Source organism: Phyllobates terribilis, unplaced genomic scaffold, assembly GCF_046119375.1.
Source record: "Phyllobates terribilis strain yellow unplaced genomic scaffold, ASM4611937v1 Scaffold_11__3_contigs__length_659146591, whole genome shotgun sequence".
NCBI lineage: Eukaryota > Metazoa > Chordata > Amphibia > Anura > Dendrobatidae > Phyllobates > Phyllobates terribilis.
The window spans coordinates 338,000,587-338,024,722 of record NW_027362771.1 but is presented as its reverse complement, the minus strand read 5'-3'; the positions used below and the strand labels follow the sequence as shown (position 1 = coordinate 338,024,722).

Below are 24,136 nucleotides of genomic sequence, written 5' to 3'. Positions count from 1 at the left end.
ATATATTTTATCTCCAAATATAGTTGTCAACTATACTGTACATTGAGGCATACAACTATTTCTCTGCATGAATTTTTATAGTTTCCCTGATAAAAAGAGGCCGGCATCCAAGCACCACATCGCAGTCCACATATATTTATATAAGAAGCATATTCTGCAGCACAGTCTAGAGCAGGGGTCTCAAACACGCGGCCCGCGGGCCGCATGCGGCCCCTGAGGCTGCTTTATGCGGCCCGCAGGCACAGACCCCTTGATGATCCCGACCAGGTCCAGGAGGAGCCGCCGACAGCAGCGCTGCATTGCCGCACAGAGACTGTTTCCCAGCACTGCATTTCCAATGCCAGTCGCCGGCCAATCAGAGGCCAGCAGCTGATATCTGCGTGTCGGCGCAGCGAGTATGACGTCATTGCCATATGCAGATGTCAGCTGCTGGCCTCTGATTGGCCGGCGGCTGACATTGAAAATGCTGTGCTGGGAGACAGTCTCTGTGCGGCAATGCAGCGCTGCTGTCGGCGGCTCCTCCTGGACCAGGTCGGGATCGTCAAGGGGTCTGACTCTGTGGTGCCTGCGGGCCACATCTGCAGGAAGGCCGCCGAGGGAACGGAGGACAGGTGAGAATCATCTTTTTTTTTTTTTTATGTGTGTGAAGAACAGCACAGGGGGCACATAGCCACAAGAGGGGACCTGGATCGGGTACATAGCCACAGGATGGGGACCTGGATGGGGCACATAGCCACAAGAGGGGACCTGGATGGGGCACAGAGCCACAGGATGGGGACCTGGATGGGGCACATAGCCACAGGATGGGGACCTGGATGGGGCACATAGCCACAAGAGGGGACCCGGATGGGGCACATAGCCTCAAGATGGGGACCTGGATGGGGCACATAGCCACAAGAGGGGACCTGGATGGGGCACATAGCCACAAGAGGGGACCTGGATGGGGCACATAGCCACAAGAGGGGACCTGGATGGGGCACATAGCCACAAGATGAGGACCTGGATGGGGCACATAGCCACAAGATGGGGACCTGGATGGGGCACATAGCCACAAGATGGGGACCTGGATGGGGAACATTACTACAAGATGGGGTCCTGGATGGGGCACATAGCCTCAAGATGGGGACCTGGATGGGGCACATAGCCACAAGATGGGGACCTGGATGGGGAACATAGCCACAGGATGGGGTCCTGGATGGGGCACATAGCCACAAGATGGGGACCTGGATGGGGCACATAGCCACAAGATGGGGACCTGGATGGGGCACATAGCCACAAGATGGGGATCTGGATGGGGCACATAGCCACAAGATGGGGACCTGGATGGGGCACATAGCCACAAGATGGGGACCTGGATGGGGCACATAGCCACAGGATGGGGACCTGGATGGGGCACATAGCCACAAGATGGGGACCTGGATGGGGCACATAGCCACAAGATGGGGACCTGGATGGGGCACATAGCCACAAGATGGGGACCTGGATGGGGCACATAGCCACAAGATGGGGATCTGGATGGGGCACATAGCCACAAGATGGAGACCTGGATGGGGCACATAGCCACAAGATGGGGACCTGGATGAGGCACATAGCCACAGGATGGGGACCTGGATGGGGCACATTAGTACAAGATGGGGACTTGGATGGGGAACATTACTACAAGATGTTTGCCATTATTACTATATGATGCTAATTGTAAGACAATATTACTGAATGTGGCCAATTGGGGGAAACAAAATTGTAAAAATCAAAAAAATAAAAATAAAGCATGAAAAAATATTGGGCACTAAAAATGCTGTTTTATATGTAAACTAAAGTAAACACAAAAAAGTGCACGTTTATTATCGCCACATCCATAACGACCCAAGCCATAAAAAAATAAACACGGAAAAAATGTTCAAAAGGTGTATACAAAAAAAAATGGTATCACTAAAAATGTCACATTGAACAAAGAATGCGGCCCCCCAAATTCAAATTTTTTCCATGTGCGGCCCATATACCCAGCCGAGTTTGAGACCCCTGGTCTAGAGAATAGTGACGTGTACAGTACCTGTTAGTGATCTGCCATGGACTTCCTTGCAAGAAAATGAAACGTGTACAAAGGTGCTGAATTAATGTGACTAAGAACAACAGCAACCAGAATGGCCTGAAACACAAAAATTTAGAGATGATTGAATCTCAAAAGAATCATTTCTTGTGATTGTATCAGTTATTTGATGCAAATTGAATGTTTCTTATTATGCTATGGGATTTCTCTATGCCCCAGAGTGTAATAAAGGTAGAATGTAAAAAAAAACGTGTCTTGACATTACAACGTGCGTCGCCCAAAGCCTATCAGTGCCTCTGGCACGGCACACAGGAATATCAGAGGACTAGTAGCACGTTTTTTTTTTAAACCATTTGCCAGCCCTCTAAGTTGTAGTAAAATAGCAAGCTGGATGTTATATTGCTGAATTTGTATACAATGAATTGCAAAAAAAAGAAAAATACAATTCAATTCGCTGTATATAATATGCAAGTTATGAAAGAGCTCATTCTGACGTCCGTGCAACTTGGTCCGAGCACGGTCCGCAATGCACGGACTGGCAGTGAGTCTGCTGTCCTGAACTCAGCATCCTCATCCTGAATTCAGCAGCCTCCTATACATATAGGAGGCTGCTGAATTTGGGTCGGGAGATGTGCGGCCAGTCTGTGGATTGTGGTCCGTGCTTGGACCGAGTTTCACGCACGTCTGAATGAGCCCTTAGTGACGAAATGCAATTCGCTTTCTGAGTCTTGACAGATGTTTCTCTGAATCCAAATCCACAGTTAACTTTAAAATCATAAATATCCCTAGCACTGTACCATGTTACTCCATATACTGTACCTACCTGTCATATGCAATGTACTTTCTAGAAAGATATCTTCTGGCCTTATAATGTTGATGACACAGAGTATCTTCAGGATAGGTCATAAATATCAAATTGGTGGGGGCCCAACACTTGGTACCCCCACGATCAGCTGTTTTTAGCAGCATTCGGATGTCAACAGTGAATGGAGCTGTAACAGCATAGCTCCGTTCAATGTCTAGTGGAAATTGATGAGACCTGCAGCTCAACTTCTTCCCAGTTTCTGCCCTTGACAACAGCAAGTAACACTGTACGGAGCTGTGCTGTACCGCTCTGTAAACTGTATACATCCGACTACTATCGGTGCTGATAACAGCTGATTGGTGGCGGTCTGACACATTGCAACCTCACAAATCTGATATTGATTACCTATTCTAAGTATAAGTCATTAATAGCTAAGTGGACAACCCCTTTAAATACTTGCTTCTTCTGGATTCAATAATAATAAGGAAGGTTCTACTGAAAGACTGAGAACTATCTCTGTATGCACAATCACCTGGGGAATGCAGACAATGACTGGGAGGTCCATCTACTGTACTCTGAGCCCAGAAATAGCAGGGATTTAAATTAAAGAGGTTGTCCAATACTATACATATTGCCCCCATCGATTTAAAGAGTGGAAATAAGTGTTTCTGTAATTACCTTGTGTTGTCATTCTTGCCTGTGAGCGGCGCTATCGCTGACCGCTCACTGGCCATCACGTGATCCCCTCGTAAACCAGTGACGCGCTCCCCACTGATTGATGGGCTGCGGGCAAGGTATCACCGCACATCAAAGCCCAGCATCCACGGCGCGCTTTACCGCTCCTCTGCATTCGTTGGAAAAGCGCTCACTGGATGTTTTCCCAATTTTTAATGTGATAGTTGAACTTTAATGGCATTTATACAAGACTTTTTCAGTCAATGATTATGAATCTGATGGACATTTCTATTAGCCCTCGCTCATATTAAAAATTGGATTGCACTCGGATCAATGTTATACTATGGGGCAGTGCAGATCTGCGATTTTTTTTCTCATATCGAATTGCCCTGAGGAAAAAAAAATCGCAGCATGCAGTGAGTGCATCCGAGAATTAGATCTCACTCACCCATACAAGTCTATGGGTGCATGTAAAACATCGGACTGCACTCAGATATCATCCAAGTGCAGTCCGATTACCACGGACGCCGCTAATGGAGGAGATGCAGAAATTACTTTCTCCGTCTCCTCCACACGTGTGCAACGATTCCCTCATGCCCCCGATTCTCTCGCATGTGACCCCGGACTTATTGCAAATTTCAGATGTCTGTTGCCATTTGTAAAAAAAAAAAAAAAGTATTGTTACATTTTTATGCTATAATCGTGATTGCGAGGAAATAAAGACAATGAACAATTTCTGTTTGAAGTAGCAATACTGTTTCCACAGATCACATTTTTTCTTTAAAGATGTGCATTAAAAAAAACATTTGCTGTGTAAATTACTGTGCATGAATTCTACCTACCATGTTCTCTCTAGGATATGGAGAATTATCTGGAACTTTCCATATGCGATTGGAATAATGATAAGGAAGGTAACAACCAGATGTACTAGAAACAGGACCACGTGCTGTAGGATAAGACCTTTAGGAACAAGTACAAACACTGTTCATGTACAAATACTTTCCCCTAGTCATCGTCATTGGTTGTTAATGCATTAACAAACAACATTGGGCCTAAAAGTTCCAATCAGAAGCACTACCTGTACAGGTCACCGCAGCTTGGTAACTAATGTGACTCATCCAGCTGGCCAGGGCTGGTGGAGATGGATGAAGAGAGCGCGGCTGTAGAAAGACCTGTGAGACCTGACCAGCACACAGAGACTGCAGGGCCCATCTGGAAGGACAATTAAAGGTAAATGAGGACATAGATAAGAGTGGACGTGTCATAGGTATGTCGTAACCTTAAGGCTATGTGCACACTGTGCGTTTTATATGCGTTTTTGGTGCGGTAAATCCGCACAGAATTGGCACCAAAAACGCACTGCAAACCTTATCCCAGCATTTTCTATGAGAATTTGCAAGATCTGTGCACATGATCAGGAATTTTCCTGTGCATTTAAATAAACAGCATGTCCATTCTTGGTGCGTTTTTCCTATACAATGCATTGGAAAAAACACATGACAAATCCGCAGGCAAAAACGTATCAAAAACGCTGGGGAATTTCCTCAGCGTTTTTGCTGCCAAGATGTGCAGAACCTTGCGGAAACACTGCAGAAATTTCTGCAAGCAAATAATGATTGTGCGCACATACCCTAACATGCAGGCCTGGATAGGGGAATTAAAATTGTGGGTCTTAATCCCAAATTATATCTCAGTATTCACACAAAGCTACTGTACTTATACTTGGGCTTAAAGAGGGTTTCCCTTTTTCTGTTAGATGCCATTATAGCTCTCACATGTGAGATGAGAACAATTATTTTCAGAATCCTGACAAGCAAATCTTCATATATGTATATACGAAGATCACTGTGTTTGTAATGACTCTATATAATATATGAGTTTCACTTTTGTGTTGAAGAACTGAAATAAATAAACTTTTTGATGATATTCTAATTTTGGGAGATGCACCTGTACATTGTTGCACAGCCAGGCAATGTTGCTGTTTATTAGACTGAAAAAGTAGGATTACACGAAGGAAGTTATAATGGACGCAAATAGGTTATCACCCAGCCTTTCATGATGGAACCAAAAATTGACCAACAGAGGTTTTAATGGAATGTGTCAGCAGGTCGTGTTATGTAATCCAAGAGCAGCAGTACGGCATGATGTAGGGTCTGAGAGCCTGATTCCAGTGTTGTGTCTCTTACTAGCCTGTGTGTTACTGTTTCAATAAAATCAATGTTTTATTAGCAGGAGATTATCACTAGAGGACTAGGTGTCTCATGCCTCCTAGTCAACTGCTCTGTATAGCCACACCCCCACCACTGATTAGCAGCTTTCTGTCAATCTATGGTGTGGGCGAGGTTATACACAGCTCAGCATTTGAGCACTGCTGGATCTGCAACAGATAAAAGAGTTATTGTATCAAAATGGCAGAAAGCAGAACAGTATTTGGCACATCACTAGAATTAGAGTCATCATGCTGCTATCAGATTACATAGCAGAAACCATTCCCTTTAAACAACTTGACTCCGGAAAAATCAATATTAATTTCTGTCCATTCAAGGATATGGTGGGAAGCTTTCAATACCAGAACAAGAGTGGTGCTGTATCTGGAAAAAAGTGAACCCTCACCTGTGTTGAACCAGCGATCGCAGCAGCATTGCTATTGTAACAGCACAGGACAATACCAGGGCAGCAATGTAACAAACTGTAGGGGAGAAAATGCATAAATGGCAAATTTACTCACAAAGATACTTTTTCTGCAATTCTCTGATTATAACAAAAATCACTGCTACTTATTACAATCCTTATAACAACCAATAAGTACACTTGACTATTCTTAAGAAATTATTTACATAGGGAAGTCCTCAAAAAATTGGGCAGAAAGTAGAATGTAGGTAGTGTGTGCTATCAAATTTCACAATTCTACCAAGCGTGAGATAACAGGGATGTATGTGCTGCAAATATCAATTGAAAAGCATACTGTCACTATTATAATACTGCAGTCTCATGGAGATACACGTAACCTCCGTATAAAGGCACGTTTATGTAAAATTATAGACAATATAAGTGACTTGCCCCCTGGGCCCCGCGTACACGTGTAGTGAGTTACCCGGAACCAGGTCTCTGGGGGATGCTGGGGTTTGTAGTCTCCGTGGCGGCGACCCGGTCCCGTGGCTCAGGGTGGTCAAACCAGTGGCAGTCTTTATAGGGTTTTTAAGTTAATTGTCTGACTACGCCACCCATGGATTGCGGTCAGTGCGGACCGCCGCTGCAAGACAGACCGCTGGGGCTGATGGGGTATGCAGCTGAGGTAGTGTGACTCCCCACGGGAGGAGTGCAGCCCCAGGGCAGAGAATGTGGATGATGGGAGTGATGATGCGGGCGTCTCAGTACTAATAGTGCTGACGCGGTGAGAAAGCACAGAGACAAGGTGTTGCAGTTCAAATGCTTTACTCACAGTTCTCATCCAGGTCACTTGTGCGCAGGTAGGACCGCCCGAGCCGTGCTGCGTCCACCAGGCAAGGGGCTCGGTCAACCCCCAGGTAATTTCGGAGTGTGGCCCAGGACTCCCTTCTATTCCTTTCTCTGGCCGTGCCCCACCAGGGACACTACTTTTGTCCAGCTGCCTCGGGCCTTCTCTTGGGAGGGCTTCATGCTCACTGCCCTGACCCTATGTGGTATGCCTTTCTAGTAGGTGTAGTGAGGGGTCGCACCAAGATATGATCGCGACCACCGGTCCTTGGCTGAGGATTAGTCGCCTCCACCAACTTGGGATCCGGTACCCTGTTCTGCCAACCCGTCACCCGCAATCTCCTGGGCCTTTGGGGTTCCTTCTGCCTTCGTGTCTCTGGGCCTCTCTTGGTGTTCTGTTCCTTTCCTTCTTTCCTTTCTTTTCCTTTCAGTTTCTGTCCTCTCTGCTGGCTCTGGCCTTCACTCCAGGCGTGCCTCATGGAGCTGGGCCCTGGCTGAGCCACCGCTCCCTGTCAGCCCTCTCCGGCTGAGCTCCTTCTCTCACTCCTCTCCTCTGACTGTCTGAACTTCTAAGATGGTGCCCACCTTATATACCTCCCTCTCTGTGTATGAGCCCAGGTGACTTGCAACCAATGGGCTCCTACCTATGCCCAGAAACGGTCCCCTCCTGCTCCTACATCACTGGGTGTGCTTCCCCCTCCCCACTCCAGCCAGGGACAGATGCTGTCGTGCCTGCACTTCTGTCTCGTGGGAGCACCGTTGAGCTGTCCCCCTGAAATGGGGTGTGTGTGATGCATGCAGCTAAACGAGCCCTGTTCCACACTCCCTCCTTACCCGGGAGTGGAATACCACACCTCTGGGTGAGGTGCAATACCCCTGTAGCGGCCAAACCCTCGGGGCGCTACATTCCCCCCTGGTAAACCACAGCACGTCCTCGGGCTGGAAAAGAATAAAAACAATTTAAAACATACAAAATTTTTAGAATGCATTCGCATATAAGACACTAACTATTTAACCCCTCCCTTTATGGGAGGCACTTTTCTCTTTTTAACGTTACTGATACACTTTCTCTTTTCTTTAACATTCTTCTTTCACTAGCTATGGTCAAAACTACCGGAACTCTTTTGACATATAAAACATCACATAAAACATTTTGCATTATTACTCTAGCAGCATATAAAACCTTTTCATGTAAAACATTTTCAAGTGAAACAATTTTTTTTTTTCAAAAACACATTCTTGAGCTCTGGCCGCGGTGCAACTTGCGACCAGGTGTTCCTTCTTCTTAAAGGTGCAACAGTCCAATTAATTTGTTCTGAGGTAGACGTTGCAGTCTTTTTATAAAACCAGTAGGGGGCGCTTTAAGAAGCGCAACTATTTACAGGGGATTGGCCGTTCCCAGTCCTCGGCCAGGTAGAAAAGGGGGAATGGCTGTTCTCAGTCCCCAGCCAGATAACTTCGGGATTTAGAGGGCAACTTTTATCAGGAAACAATCTCATCAACAATCCTCATACCCTGACGGGTAACTTATTACAGTTCCACTTTACCGTTCACTGGTAACGGTGTCCTCCTGATGCTCCTTGCTCTTCCGGGTAGTCTTCGGATCCGTCCGGACCCTCTGGGTACTCAGTGTCTGGGCGGTACTGCAGTTCCTCCTCAGTCAAGCGGTGGACATGGAGGGCGTACAGTCCTTTGGCGCCCTTGTGCCGGGTGTAAGTGACCACGTCACCGGGGTACAGGTCACGTCCGTGATGTCCCTCTGGCAGGTGACTCTCAACGTCTCTCCTGGTCACGAAGACGTCGGTTGCGGCCTCAGGGTCTCTAATGAAGCCCCAGCCGTGCCCCAGCTGGAACTTTACTACGGTCCCGGTGGCTCGAGGAAAGCGAATGGCTTGGGAGTCCTGGCGGGCCCTCCGCTTTTGTTCCGCGCTTCGGGCTTGGAGTCGCTCCTCCCTGATGCGTCTCTGCTGCCGCTCTCTCTCGAAGATGGCCAGCTGCTGACAGCAGGACTCCAGGCGACGGGCTGCGTCCACCCGGGTTTCTTGGGGGAACCCCATTAGATTTTCGCCAGTGGGGTCCCACTCAAATTGGGCGTCTTCCAGCGGGAGCGAGGTGTTCTCTACGGGCTCCGGAGCCGGTATCAGAGGCTCGTGCGGGGGCTGGGTTTTCCAGGCCTGACCGCTGGTCAGTTCAGCCGGCCATTCCAGCGGCAGTCCATCTGGACCAGTATGATGGGCAAACAGGTCCACGCCCAGCGGTGGTATGGCAGGGGACCCCAGTCGGGGAGCAGCGCCCGGGGGCACTCGGCCTTGCGACCAGGCCGGTGGTCATCTGCTGGTCGTGCCCGGGAGTGGTGCAGTCAAGGTAGGGGGCGCTGGTGAGGCAGTGGCGCCCGGGTGCACTAGGCCTTGCATCCCGGCCTGTGACGTCTCTCTCTTTACTGCGCCCGGGTTCAATGGGAGTGATGATGCGGGCGTCCCAGTACTAATAGTGCTGACGCGGTGAGAAAGCACAGAGACAAGGTGTTGCAGTTCAAATGCTTTACTCACAGTTCTCATCCAGGTCACTTGTGTTCAGGTAGGACCGCCCGAGCCGTGCTGCATCCACCAGGCAAGGGGCTCGGTCAACCCCCAGGAAATTTCGGAGTGTGGCCCAGGACTCCCTTCTATTCCTTTCTCTAGCCGTGCCCCACCAGGGACACTACTTTTGTCCAGCTGCCTCGGGCCTTCTCTTGGGAGGGCTTCGTGCTCACTGCCCTGACCCTATGTGGTATGCCTTTCTAGTAGGTGTAGTGAGGGGTCACACCAAGATATGATCGCGACCACCGGTCCTTGGCTGAGGATTAGTCGCCTCCACCAACTTGGGATCCGGTACCCTGTTCTGCCAACCCATCACCTGCAATCTCCTGGGCCTTTGGGGTTCCTTCTGCCTTCGTGTCTCTGGGCCTCTCTTGGTGTTCTGTTCCTTTCCTTCTTTCCTTTCTTTTCCTTTCAGTTTCTGTCCTCTCTGCTGGCTCTGGCCTTCACTCCAGGCCTGCCTCGTGGAGCTAGGCCCTGGCTGAGCCACCGCTCCCTGTCAGCCCTCTCCGGCTGAGCTCCTTCTCTCACTCCTCTCCTCTGACTGTCTGAACTTCTAAGATGGTGCCCACCTTATATACCTCCCTCCCTGTGTATGAGCCCAAGTGACTTGCAACCAATGGGCTCCTACCTATGCCCAGAAACCGTCCCCTCCTGCTCCTACATCACTGGGTGTGCTTCCCCCTCCCCACTCCAGCCAGGGACAGATGCTGTCGTGCCTGCACTTCTGTCTCGTGGGAGCACCGTTGAGCTGTCCCCCGGAAATGGGGTGTGTGTGATGCATGCAGCTAAACGAGCCCTGTTCCACAGTCCCTCCTTACCCGGGAGTGGAATACCACACCTCTGGGTGAGGTGCAATACCCCTGTAGCGGCCGAACCCTCGGGGCGCTACATTAGCACTCGCCGAGTTGCAATAATGACAAACTTCCATGCAGACAAAAGGATTGAGTTTGATTTTTATTTCTAAATAAAAGAAATACTGGTTCCCCACAACTGCTTGGATTTCCATGTTTTGGCTGCAGCGGTGACATCATATCAACAGTACGCATCACCGCTGTAGTCAATCAGTGAGCTCAGCTCCTATGGCATCTACCTAGGAACAGCTGCTGAGCTCAATGATTTGCTAATGCCCTTTAAGGCCAGGACATGATCTCATGACCAGAAGATTTCTAGTGCAAATAACAGTGGGGTCTATTACTGATACAGGGGTTTAAGGCTTGATGACTCCCGAATAACAGAACAATTCAGAACAGTCTTTGGTACGACAAGTGTTTACAATTGTTATGTCCAGGTAAGATGCAATAAGTTCCACTGGAAATATGGAGCCTCTCTCCGTACTCGCACTCTCTCAGTACTCAAGAGCACTGTGTTCTTTCCATCAAGTAAACTCTCCATCAACCTCCCAAAGATGACACAATGGATCGGCTCCACACAATGTTGGTTTGATATTAGTGGTGGTTTTCATCTCCCAGAGATTTTCCTTGCTATCCACACAAAATCAATGGGCACATAATTGGCATAGCCTTATTCTACCACTACTCACAGATTCTCTACCTCCAACAAGCCTGCTATGGCTTGGACTTTGACTTCTCTTAGATCCATACTCACTTTTTACTTTCAGAAAAGTGAGGCTAGACTCTCCCCTCTATAGGCCTAAATTTCTTCTACACTGTACAGCTTGGCTTGCTTTTTTCCTACGTCTCACTGAGAGACCTGACCTCTGCGGACACTGATTGGCTGCAGTGGTAAATTGCCGCCCTCGATATAAGAGGAAGCAGAAAGACTGATAGAGGGTACAGGCAGCGGAGTAGTAGTGGGGGTGGGTAGGTAAGTATATATTTTTTTTTTAGCGCATGCGGTACCTGGTTGTAAAAACAAAAATAAAAAACGGTGGACAACTGACTTAAGGAAGCCTGAGTATCTTGCGTTGGCCATACACACCACGATAAACATGCCTATTTGCCTTAGTGTGACATGCAGAAGTAGTGCTGTTGCTTCAAAAGTTTCCAGCAACTGGAGGGTTTAACACAGTCACAGGAGACAGGGAGTGTTTAACAGAGCCCCAGGGGGATTGTGGGGGAGTTGTTTACTGTTCTTTCTGGAGCCATAGAGAAAGGTGGCGTGTGATTTGTATCTCACAGAAGACAAGGGAACAGAATTCAGGTCAGGAGGGAAGCTAAACACAGGTCAGATAAACTCCATGAGCTAACAGTGTGGAGTATTATCGGGCAAGAAGATAAGGACTGGAAGGAATCTTGTCATAGGGATCTTCTCCCTCATCAAACCCTCCCCCCTCCATCTCCATGCAGGATAAAGAATGCTGTGTACTAGTGAGTCATTGAGAAGGAAAAGCCTGCTGTGTATGCATAGAAGTGTGCTGCTAAGAGATCTCATATATGCTGAATTATGCTACTGAAGAGACTGTAATACTGTGCCTTGTGAAGAAACCACTGTATTTGTTACACGCATGCTGCTAGTTTCAGATAGGGGCGAGACAGGTTAAATGAATTCTTTGGAATCCTGGGGGAAACGTTACTCAGGGCGACCATAGACCATGTGATGCAGCTTCTCTCAGGCACACAGGGGTGTTGACCCTCAGGCAAAGACAGGTAGGTTGTTTCACTTGTTGACCAGACACAATTGACAAGAGTCCTCATAAACAGTAGAACAGTAGCATTTAATAAGAAGCCACAGCCAGTGCAAGTTAAGTCTTATGAGCAACAGGCTCCAGTGACAAACAGTTTCCTTAGTAGCACAGCAGTTCACAGTCTTCCCAGTAGTACAGGACAGCACAGTTCTAATGCAAAGGCACATTAATGAACACAACATTCTTTACAGCACAGTGAGATGGAGGAGGCGGGGAGGGGTTGCGGAGTGAGATGATCCCTGTGACACCATTTCTTCCAGTCCTTATATTTCTGCCTGACAATACTCTGCACTACTAGTTCAGGAACTCTACCTGACCTGTGCTTAGCTTCACTCCTGACTTGAATAATTTTCACTTGCAGGGGCACTTCTGTGAGATACAGAACACACAATCCATCTTTCTCTTTGGCTCCAGCCAGACAGTAAAAAACTTCACCACAATCCCCCTGGGGCTCTGCTAAAACCCTCCCTGTCTCCTGTGACTGTGTTAACACCTCTAGTTGCTGGATGCTTTTAAAGCAACAGCGCTACTTCTGCATGTCACATATTGTTACTGGAGCCGGTTGCTCAAGAAACTCAGACTGTAGTGTAATGAAGATTTTTGCTGTAATATCCCTGAATTGCACTGGCCGTGCTTCAGATTAAATTCCACTGTTAAACTGTTGAAGAAGACTCTAGTCAGATGTGTCTGGTCAGCAATTGAATCTATTGTGTGCCTGGGAGAAGCTGCAGCCTATGGTCACCCTGAGAAACGGTTCCCCCAGGATTCCAAAGAATTCATGAAACCCGTCTTGCCCCTATCTGAACCTAGCGGCGTGTGTGTAACATAAGCTAAGTGTTTATGTTATTTCAATGAATGGTAGGAAGTAAACCTTTGGTATACAGTGTCTTCCTTGTGAATAATGAATCCGGCAGGTTAAACTCTAACATGATAGATCCATCTTTCATCCCACATCTATTATCAGGGGAGTGACTAGCGGCCCCCATATGTAGAAGATAGCCTTTTTATGCCTCCGACATCAGATAACGTTTATCTTTTATCAAATGTGTTTAGCCAGCGTTCTCTCAGTGCCATTTGGGGTACTGGAGTTAAAAAGACCAACATAAAAAAGTAGCAGAGTAAGATGCTAAGCCTATGTGCACACAATGTTTTTTTAGGTTGGAAACTACCTGAAAGTGCACCCTATAAGATGAGCATAATGCACAACAATGTCAGAACAACATTGCTGTGAACAAGTTCCGTGTTATGCCACTTTTTTAATTGCTTTAATGTTCGGAAAGCCTGAAACAGTTAAAAGAAGAGACATGCTCATTCTTCGGGTGGTTTGACTTCTCTCGGAAGTTGCCCACTCTCTATACGTCACAGTACAGACTAAATGACGTTGACAGAAGAGCCGCCGCTAGAACCATGGCAAAACCTAAAGTGTTTTCCTTAAGTGGCTGTGTCTGGAAAAATTTGGCAGCTGCACATACCTTTAAGGCTTCCCAAGGCCTCCAGAAAGCCTGAAACCTGCCACAGATGATTTTTACTGGACCAGATTCAATTGCCCCTTTACTATCATAGGAGGCCCTTGTGATGTCAGCTACATTGTCTCAGATTTTAGCATCACATATAGCATGCACATATTTCCTATGGAAAACTAAAGTACCTAAATTAACAGGATTTTCCAGGATTTTATTACATTTGCTGTCAAATAGCAGGCAATGTAATGTCATGTATGGTACATAATGAGGAAAGTGATTGGCTGCAGCAGCCACTTGAATAATGAGCGACATGAGACCAAATACGGGGACTATAGCACTGGTTTGAAGGGGGATTTGGTAAATTAGGCTAATTATGCTCAGATTATCTGGTCTCTGGCTCGCAAGCAAAGAATGACCTTCTACATTAGAGTCACATTTTCTACCCCCCTCCTACAGTGGGTCCGGAAAGTATTCAGACCCCTTTAAATTTTTCACTCTTTGTTTCATTGCAGCTATTTGGTAAATTCTAAAAAAGTTCATTTTTTTTCTCATTAAAGTACACTATGCACCCCATCTTGACTGAAAAAAAAACAGAAATGTAGAAATGTTTGCAAATTTATTAAAAAAGAAAAACTGAAATATCACATGGCCATAAGTATTCAGACTCTTTGCTCAGAATTGAGAAGAAGCAACCTTTTGAGCTAGTACAGCCATGAGTCTTCTTGGGAATGAAGCAACAAGTTTTTCACACCTGGATTTGGGGATCCTCTGCCATTCTTCCTTGCAGATTCTCTCCAGTTCCGTCAGGTTGGATGGTGAACGTTGGTGGACTGCCATTTTCAGGTCTCTCCAGAGATGCTCAATTGGGTCAGGGCTCTGGCTGGGCCAGTCAAGAATGGTCACAGAGCTGTTCTGAAGTCACTCCTTTGTTATTTCAGCTGTGTGCTTAGGGTCATTGTCTTGATGGAAGGTGATAATTCGGCCAAGTCTGAAGTCCAGAGCACCCTGGAAGAGGTTTTCATCGAGGATATCTCTGTACTTGGCCACATTCATGTTTCCTTCAATTGCAACCAGTCGTCCTGTCCCTGCAGCTGAATAACACCCCCATAGCATGATGCTGCCACCACCTTGTTTCACTGTTGGGATTGTATTGAGCAGGTGATGAGCAGTGCCTGGTTTTCTCCACACTTAGAATAATCACCAAAAAGTTCTATCTTCATCTCATCAGGCCAGAGAATTTTATTTCTCATGGTCTGGGAGTCCTTCATGTGTTTTTGAGCAAACTCTATGCAAGCTTTCATATGTCTTGCACTGAGGAGAGGCTTCCGTCGGGTCACTCAGCCATAAAGTCCCGACTGGTGGAGGGCTGCAGTGATGGTTGACTTTGTGGAACTTTCTCCCATCTCCCTACTGCATCTCTGGAGCTCAGCCACAGTGATCTTGGGGTTCTTCTTTACCTCTCTCACCAAGGCTCTTCTCCCACGATTGCTCAGTTTGGCTGGATGGCCAGGTCTAGGAAGACTTCTGGTGGTCCCAAACTTCTTTAAGGATTATGGAGACCACTGTGCTCTTAGAAACCTTGAGTAATGCAGAAATTATTTTGTAACCTTGGCCAGATCTGTGCCTTGCCAGAATTCTGTCTCTGAGCTCCTTGGGCAGTTCCTTTGAGCTCATGATTCTCATTTGGTCTGACATACACTGTGAGCTGTGAGGTCTTATATAGACAGGTGTGTGCCTTTCCAAAACAAGTCCTATCAGCTTAATTAAACACAGCTGGAATGGACAGCATGTGAATTAAATATGAGTGTCTGAGCAAAGGGTCGGAATACTTATGACCATGTGATACTTCAGTTTTTCTTTTTTAATAAATTTGCAAAATTTTCTACATTTCTGTTTTTTTTCAGTCAAGATGGGGTGGAGATGTACTTTAATGATAAAAAAATGAACTTTTTAAAATTTACCAAATGGCTGCAATGAAACAAAGAGTGAAAAATTTAAAGGGGTCTGAATACTTCCGGACCCACTGTATATATTACCAAGGCTTTTTTTCATTGGTCACACTTGTCATCAGTATGCACTTTTTTTTTAATTTGTCCTTCTGTATAGAGAAGAATAGTGAGCTATGCTTTTTTTTTCTTTACATAAAATAACATATTGTGGCATATAGAAAAAATAAATGTAGTAAATGTAAAACAGAATTTAAAAACATATAAATATTCTGCATTGTCTCTCACCTTCCACTGCCCAGATATAGTACACAATGTAGTCCACTGCTTTTTTCTTATCTTCATCAACAGTCACTCCAAATCCAGCAAACATGAGTATAACTTCTGCATCAATAGCGCTGCGTATCTTTTGTACTGTTGGGAGGAAACCTGCCAGAAGAAGCAGCGCCACCTGTAGGTTGCATGGAGGAAAGGAAAGTTACAAAGTTAGTCCTCCTCGCCAGAATTACAAACACCTAAGCCAAGTGTATCCCCTACAATTTACCTGATAGACAGATAACACAGATACAGTAACTGACAGCAAGGATCTTTGTGATAAGTGAACACCTGTGGGAAAGAGAAAACTTCGGTGAAGCAGAAAACAACCAATAATTTTTCTTCTTTCCAAATTTTTTACTAAACATTTTTTAAAGATTACAGGGAATCTTTCACCGGGTTTTTGACACCAAATGTAAGATGCAGCTTAGTGTAGAGACAAAGTGCAGTGCCGATGTCCCTGCACGCTGCCTCCCTCCCCCAGCAGGGACGCAGACTAACTCACCGCCGCTGCCCTCGTCCGGCTCCTCCTTCTTCTTCCATCTCTGCTGTTGTCCAGGGTGCGTGCACGGCACTCAGATGCCCGGACACTGGGTTTAGGACGTGCACATGCATGCTGCCTTCTTCTTAAAGTGGCCGCGCGCCCAAATTTCTTAAAGTATCCCCAGCCAATGGCTAGGAGACACTTACTATTTAAGTCACCTCCACCTGCATGGAGGTGCCTGTGCAATGTTGTAGTCTGTTCTCAAACACGCTTGCTATTTCTCAGGTCCCCAGTGCACATATTTCAGTATACCTTTCAGCTCATCTGTCTGCCTGTATATCAGCCGTGCCCGCTAGCATCTGACTGCTTGTGTATCAGCCATGCCCGTCTGCCAGCCGTACATCTGCCGTCCACACATGCAGTGCCCATCAGTACATCTGCTGGGCCCGCCTGCACCTGCCGAACCAATCTGCATATCAGCCAGACTAGTCGGCACTTCCCGGGCTAGTCTATATATCAGCCGTATCCACCTGCACCAGTCTTGTTAGTCTGTCTATCAGTTGGACCCATCTGCATCTATAGTTCCTGTGTTCCTGCAATTTTCAATTTACAAACTTTGAATTTTCATGCCCTTAAATCAGAGATATACAGTATGTCACACAAAATACTTAATAAATAACATTTCCCAAATGTGTCTACTTTACATCAGCACAATTTTGGAACCAAAATTTTTTTGGGTTAGGGAGCTATAAGAGTTAAAAGTTGACCAGCGATTTCTCATTTTTACAATAAAATTTACAAAACCATTTTTTTAGGGACCCATCACATTTGAAGTCACTTTGAGGGTCCTTTATGACAGAAAATACCCAAAAGTGACACCATTCTAAAAACTGCACCCCCAAGGTGCTCAAAACCACATTCAAAAAGTTTATTAACCCTTCATGTGCTTCACACCAATTAATTGAACGTGAAAGGAAAAAATGAACATATAACTTTTTTTCACTAAAATTTTATTTTAGACCCCAATTTGTTTATTTTCACAAACGTATCAGGAGAAATTGGTTGTGTAAATTCTCCTGAGTACGCCGATACCTCATATGTGGAGGAAAGCCATTGTTTGGGCGCGCGGCAGGGCTCGGAAGGGAAGGAGCGCCATTTGACGTTTTCAATGCAAAACTCACTGGAATTGACAGCGGACCCCATGTCACATTTGAAGAGCCCCTGATGTGCCTAAACAGTGGAAACCCCCCACAAGTGACCCCATTTTGGAAACTAGACCCCTTAAGGAACTTATTTAGATGTGTGGTGAGCACTTTGAACCCCCAAGTGTTTTGCAAAAGTTTATGACGTAGAGCCGTAAAAAAAAAAAACATTTTTTTTCCACAAAAACTATCTTTTTGCCGCAATATTTTTATTTTCACGAGGGTACCAGGAGAAATTGGACCCCAAAAGTTGTTGTACAATTTCTCTTGAGTACGCCGATACCTCATATGTGGGGGAAAGCCATTGTTTGGGCGCACGGCAGGGCTTGGAAGGAAAGGAGCACCAATTGATGTTCTCCATGTAAAACTCGCTGGAATTGACAGCGGACCCCATGTCGCGTTTGGAGAGCCCCTAATGTGCCTAAACAGTGGAAGCCCCACACAAATGACCACATTTTGAAAACTAAACCCCTTAAGGAACTTATTTAGATGTGTGGTGAGCACTTTGAACCCCAAAGTGTTTTGCAAAAGTTTATGACGTAGAGCCGTGAAAAAAACAAACATTTTTTTTCCACAAAAATGATCTTTTTGCCGCAATATTTTTATTTTCACGAAGGTACCAGGAGCAATTGGACCCCAAAAGTTGTTTTGCAATTTCTCTTGAGTACGACAATACCTCATATTTGGGGGAAAGCCATTGTTTGGCCGCACGGCAGGGTTCGGAAGGGAAGGAGCGCCAATTGACGTTTTCAATGCAAAACTCACTGGAATTGACAGTGGACCCTATGTTGCGTTTGAAGAGACCCTGATGTGCCTAATCAGTGGAAACCCCCCACAAGTGACCCCATTTTCGAAACCAGACCCCCAATGAATTTATCTAGATGTGTGGTCAACACTTTGAACCCCCAGGTGCCTCTCAGAAAATTATAATGTTGACTTGTAAAAATAAAAAAAAACATTTTTTCCACAAAAATGTTAAAAAAAATATTTTCACAAGGGTAACAGGGGAAAGTGGACCTCAAAATCTGTTGTCCAATTTCTCATGAGAACGCTGTTACCCCATGTGTTGGAGAAAACTACTATTTGGGCGCATGTCATAGCTCGGAAGGGAAGAAGTGACGCTTTGGAATGCAGACTTTGATGGAATTGTCTGTGGGCGTCATGTCACATTCTCAGAGCCTAAACCGTGGAAATGCCCAACAAGTGCCCCCTTTTTTGGAACTGATACCTGATTTGTGAAGCTTATAATGTAGCGTTATACGTCAGTTGTGTAGGACAACCTGACGAACACTACACAACTGACTTATGACAACGTGACGAACACTACGTCAGCTGTGTAGTGTTCATCAGGTTGTCAAACGTCAGAAATTAATTTAATAGTGCATGGAAGTATGGTATCTTTTGAAGCATTCTTTCATGCACAGGTCAGGTTTGTTGGGGCAGGTGTCACATTGATAAATGGTGTCCTTGCGTATTCCCCTTTTTAACACTCGGCACCTCTTTTGTGACTTACCTTTTTTTGCGACTTGAGGGATGTCCCCTGGGAAATGCCGGCCTGGTACAATTCGAGGTCCTTCAGTTCCGGAGGTACTGGAACCCGCTCTGTCACCGCTGCCAAATATCAGATCCTTGATAACTGTCTCCTGAAAGTAAAGATACGATGTAGAAATCTGGCCTGCACATTGTGACAGAAGGAACGCGTTGTGCATTGCCATCTGTACAAGGTGAACCGCCAATTTCTTGTACCACACCTTGGCCTTTCTCAAAGCACTGTACGGCTGGAGGACTTGATCATAAAGATCAACTCCCTCCATGTACTTGTTGTACCCCACTACAGTCTGGTTTGACGACCTGTGTAGTGGAACCTCGTACAGTGCTGAGGGTGCTGCCATCACCATGTATGGTGATCAAGACATCCCTCTTGTCCTTGTCCTTGACCACCAGGAGGTGGTCGCTACATTGGGCTCTGCTCTCACCCCTTCTGAGCAGCTGCCCAATTAGCGTCTTCGGGAGGCCCCTCTGATTTTTGTGGACAGTAACGCAGGCTGCAGTACGTCGCGCAGGGAGGGACTTGAAGAGAGGGATACTTGTATAAAAGTTATCCACGTACAGGTGATAACCTTTATCCAGCAGTGGGTGCACCAAGTCCCACACAATTTTCCACTAACTCCCAGAACAGGGGGACATTCAGGGGGTTCAATCCGGGAGTCCTTCCCTTCATAAACTCTAAACTTGTGAGTGTACCCTGAGGTACTCTCACAGAGTTTATACAGCTTGATTCCATACCTGGCCCTCTTACTGGGCAGGTACTGCTGGAATCCAAGCCGTCCCTTAAAAGCAATTAAGGACTCATCCACACAGATGTCCCTTGTTGAAGTGTTCGATGACCGGCCGAACTTTGAAAAAACGATCAAAGTTCGGGTCATCGCGTGCAGGACATCTTGCATTATCGTTGTAATAATTAGAAAGGAGTGTAAGAGAAAATATATATGTAAATGTGTCTATTTAACCATAAAACCTATATATATGACACATAAACTAGATATAATATAAAATATAACATTTATTGATGATAATTTAAAAATGCATAATAAAAAATGGGGAAAGGAATCACAGAAAAGAAAGGCCACAGAGGTAAGTATCAGCAGTACTCAGATGAACATGCACAAAAATAAAGTAAATATATCAACCAATTCTCCACATAATATTTTAACACTTCATGTGGAGAATTGGTTGATATATTTACTTTATTTTTGTGCATGTTCATCTGAGTACTGCTGATACTTACCTCTGTGGCCTTTCTTTTCTGTGATTCCTTGCCCCATTTTTTATTATGTATTATCGTTGTAATGCAAGAACTTGTGGATGGCCTCAAAACGTGTCCGGGTCTTGACCATTCGGAACACTGGAGTGTTATACAAAATGTCAACACTCCAGTATTGCAGAACTTCTCGCTTCTTCAGGATCCCCATATGAAGGACCAGGCCCCAAAACTTCATCACTTCTACTGCGTCTACAGGAGACCAGTTAGAAAATGATGAAGAGGGGTTTTGTTCCAAAAACTGATGAGCGTACAAATTAGTTTTGCCCACCATGAGGTTTATAAAATCCTCACAGAAAAAGACTTTGAAAAAGTCTATTTCTGTGAGGCCGGTGGTGTCAAAGTTGATTCCTGATTCCACCACGAAATCAGGAATCAGTGGCTCATAATTTTCGGGGGACGAGGTCCATATGGGGTCAGTAGTGGGGGGGCGCTGGTTCGTCTTCTCTCCTGGGATGACTGTGGGGCGGTCCAGCGGCACCTGAGGAGGAAGAAGAGGAGGACGACGAGGAGTCGGAAAAATAAAGAAATGTGGGATCCTCGCCCTCGCTGTCAGTGTCTGAGGCAAGAAAAGCGTATGCCTCCACTGAATAGCTAGTTTGGGATGAGCGGGACATTTTTTTTTTTGTTATGTATGTGGTGCGTGTGTGTCTGTACTTTATTTAGAGCGTGTGTGTGTCAGTATTTTATTTAGAGTGAGTGTGTGTCAGTGTGCTTGGTGTGAACTTTTTTTTCTAAAAAAAAAGGGGAAAAGGGACTACTGTATGCGGTACAAACAGCGGGCACGAGGGTGGGTCAGTGAACTATGTCACCGATCAACGCTCGGCAGCTGCTGGATGTGCACACGGATGTGTGGGGAGTGGGAAGAGGGGCATTGGGGTGGATGAGGGGAAATCAGAGATGGACTTACCAAAGTCTTCTCTGTTCTTCTTTCAGCAGCAGGCTCTGGAGCAGGATCAGCAGCAGGACCGGGGCAGAAGACCCAGGAGCTGTAGACCAGGCCCGGAGCAGGAGACCGTGCCTGGAGCAGGAGACCGTGCCCCGAACAGGAGACCGTTCCCGGAGCAGGAGACCGTGCCTGGAGCAGGAGACCGTGCCCGGAGCAGGAGACCGTGCCCGGAGCAGGAGACCGTGACCGGAGCAGGAGACGGTGCCCGGAGCAGGAGACGGTGTCCGGAGCAGGAGACGGTGCCCGGAGCAGGAGACCGTGCCCAGAGCAGGAGACGGTGCCCGGAGCAGGAGATGGTGTCCGGAGCAGGAGACCGTGCCCAGAGCAGGAGACCATGCCCGGAGCAGGAAACCGTGACCGGAGCAGGAGTCGGTGCCCGAAGCAGGAGACCGTGCCCAGAGCAGGAGACCGTGCCCAGAGCAGGAGACCGTGACCGGAGCAGGAGTTGGTGCCCGGAGCAGGAGTCGGTGTCCGGAGCAGGAGACGGTGCCCGGAGCAGGAGACCGTGCCCAGAGCAGGAGACGGTGCCCGGAGCAGGAGATGGTGTCCGGAGCAGGAGACCGTGCCCAGAGCAGGAGACCATGCCCGGAGCAGGAAACCGTGACCGGAGCAGGAGTCGGTGCCCGAAGCAGGAGACCGTGCCCAGAGCAGGAGACCGTGCCCAGAGCAGGAGACCGTGACCGGAGCAGGAGTCGGTGCCCGGAGCAGGAGTCGGTGCCCGGAGCAGGAGACCGTGCCCGAAGCAGGAGACCGTGCCCGGAGCAGGAGATTGTGCCCGGAGCAGGAGACCGTGACCGGAGCAGGAGACGGTGCCCGGAGCAGGAGATGGTGTCCGGAGCAGGAGACGGTGCCCGGAGCAGGAAACCGTGCCCCGAGCAGGAGACCGTTCCCAGAGCAGGAGACCGTGCCCGGAGCAGGAGACCGTGCCCAGAGCAGGAGACCGTGCCCGGAGCAGGAGACCGTGACCGGAGCAGGAGTCGGTGCCTGGAGCAGGAGACCGTGCCCAGAGCAGGAGACGGTGCCCGGAGCAGGAGATGGTGTCCGGAGCAGGAGACGGTGCCCAAAGCAGAAGATGGTGTCCGGAGCAGGAGACCGTGCCCAGAGCAGGAGACCATGCCCGGAGCAGGAGACCGTGACCGGAGCAGGAGTCGGTGCCCGGAGCAGGAGACCGTGCCCAGAGCAGGAGACAGTGCCCGGAGCAGGAGATGGTGTCCGGAGCAGGAGACGGTGCCCGGAGCAGGAAAAGGTGCCCGGAGCAGGAAATGGTGCCCAGAGCAGGAACTGGAGCCCAGAGCAGGAACTGGAGCCCAGAGCAGGAGACCAGGACCGGAGCTGGAGCTGGAGACCAGAACCGAGAGAATTAACAAAAAAAATCCTGAAAAGCAGCAAGCACAGACGTTGATCAGTGACGTAGTCACTGGTCAGTGCTAGGCCGCTGCAGAACACACGAAAAAAAAAAAACTGGTGGGAAGGAGGGTAAAAAGAGGAGGAAGGGAAGAGGGGGGATTGAGGTGGAAGAGGGGAGAACAGAGATGGACTTACCAAAGTCTTCCCTGTTCTTCTTTCAGCAGGCTCTGGAGCAGGATCTGGAGCAGGAACCGCAGCAGACACCTCCCTGTGACCGCCCGGTCACCTGTATTCAGGTACTCTGATTGGAGCGATCAATGTCATCATCGATCGCTCCAATCAGAACAGTCTGGGGGCTTTCATCACATTACAGGAGGTCATGGGGCGGTGACAGGCAGGTCACAAGCCGGTCACTACCCCATGACCGCCCTGTCACCACGCGGTCACGCTACGACCGGTGCGATCATAGCGCTTTGGGGTCAGGGCTGGGGTCTCCTAGCAACAGCCTAGGATCGGTGCTGCACATCACTGTTTCTGGCAATCTGCTTGCCGGAAACAGTGAGAATGCTGTGACTGGCTGTTCAGAATTGAACAGCCAATCACAGCGATCGTGGGTGCAGGGGGGCTGCGACATCCCCCGGGATGCCGGCGCCATCTACCCTGAGGTAAGATGGTGCCGGAAATTTAATGTGATCACCGCGACTTTGGTCGCGGCACCGCATTAAAGACCATGACCTAATAGTACATCATTGGTCAAATCGGCCCAGGTCACCATGATGTACTATTAGGTCACACGTCAGAAAGGGGTTAAGAAAATATATGTAAAAAATGCAGTTGCATTTTAAGTGCAGAATCCTAGTGTTTCTGCAACAAAAAGCACATAAAAGAACATTGTGTCAAATGTGCCTCAAATATGCATAAAAAGGGAAACACTGCAAAAAAAAGCAGAAAAAAATGCAGCAATCATAGCAAAATGCTATAATGTATTTTGGTGTGGATACCTGTAGAATAAAAAAGCAGTGGAAAAAAAAGCTACATTTTTGCACATGAGCTTAAAGGGGTTTTCACATTACTCGGTCAACCCCTTCTCAATCCCTATGTTTCCCCTAGTAAAATAATAGCACCTATACTCCTAACACCGCCGTTCCAGTGGTGTCGGCACTGGCTCTCGGGTATTGTGGCACCTTGCTATGTCATGGTTGCCCTGCAGCCAATCAGTGCAGGCTTCACTTTCCTGATCTTCGGGCAAATCATATACATCTGGAAGAAGTGAGAGCCAATGCCAACACCGCTGGCGCCCACACTCGAGATAAGCATAAGTTTTGTTATTTTACTGGGTGGAAACATAAGGATTTAGAAGGGGTTGCCCGAGTAGTAGATATCCCCTTTAATGTGCAATAAAA

At 47.3% G+C, this 24,136-nt stretch overlaps 1 protein-coding gene across 1 annotated transcript in view; it reads right to left on the bottom strand.

Annotated features, from left to right (window-relative positions):
* STRA6 (signaling receptor and transporter of retinol STRA6) overlaps positions 1 to 24,136 on the bottom strand; it is a 110,756-nt gene that overhangs the window by 30,248 nt on the left and 56,372 nt on the right. The window contains exons 10-15 of the mRNA XM_073652770.1: positions 16,160 to 16,221; positions 15,904 to 16,066; positions 6,141 to 6,216; positions 4,606 to 4,739; positions 4,370 to 4,487; positions 2,051 to 2,146 (exon numbers count right to left, since the gene is read on the bottom strand). Coding sequence (XP_073508871.1) covers positions 2,051 to 2,146; positions 4,370 to 4,487; positions 4,606 to 4,739; positions 6,141 to 6,216; positions 15,904 to 16,066; positions 16,160 to 16,221 — 649 coding nt within the window. The remainder of the gene's footprint in view (positions 1 to 2,050; positions 2,147 to 4,369; positions 4,488 to 4,605; positions 4,740 to 6,140; positions 6,217 to 15,903; positions 16,067 to 16,159; positions 16,222 to 24,136) is intronic.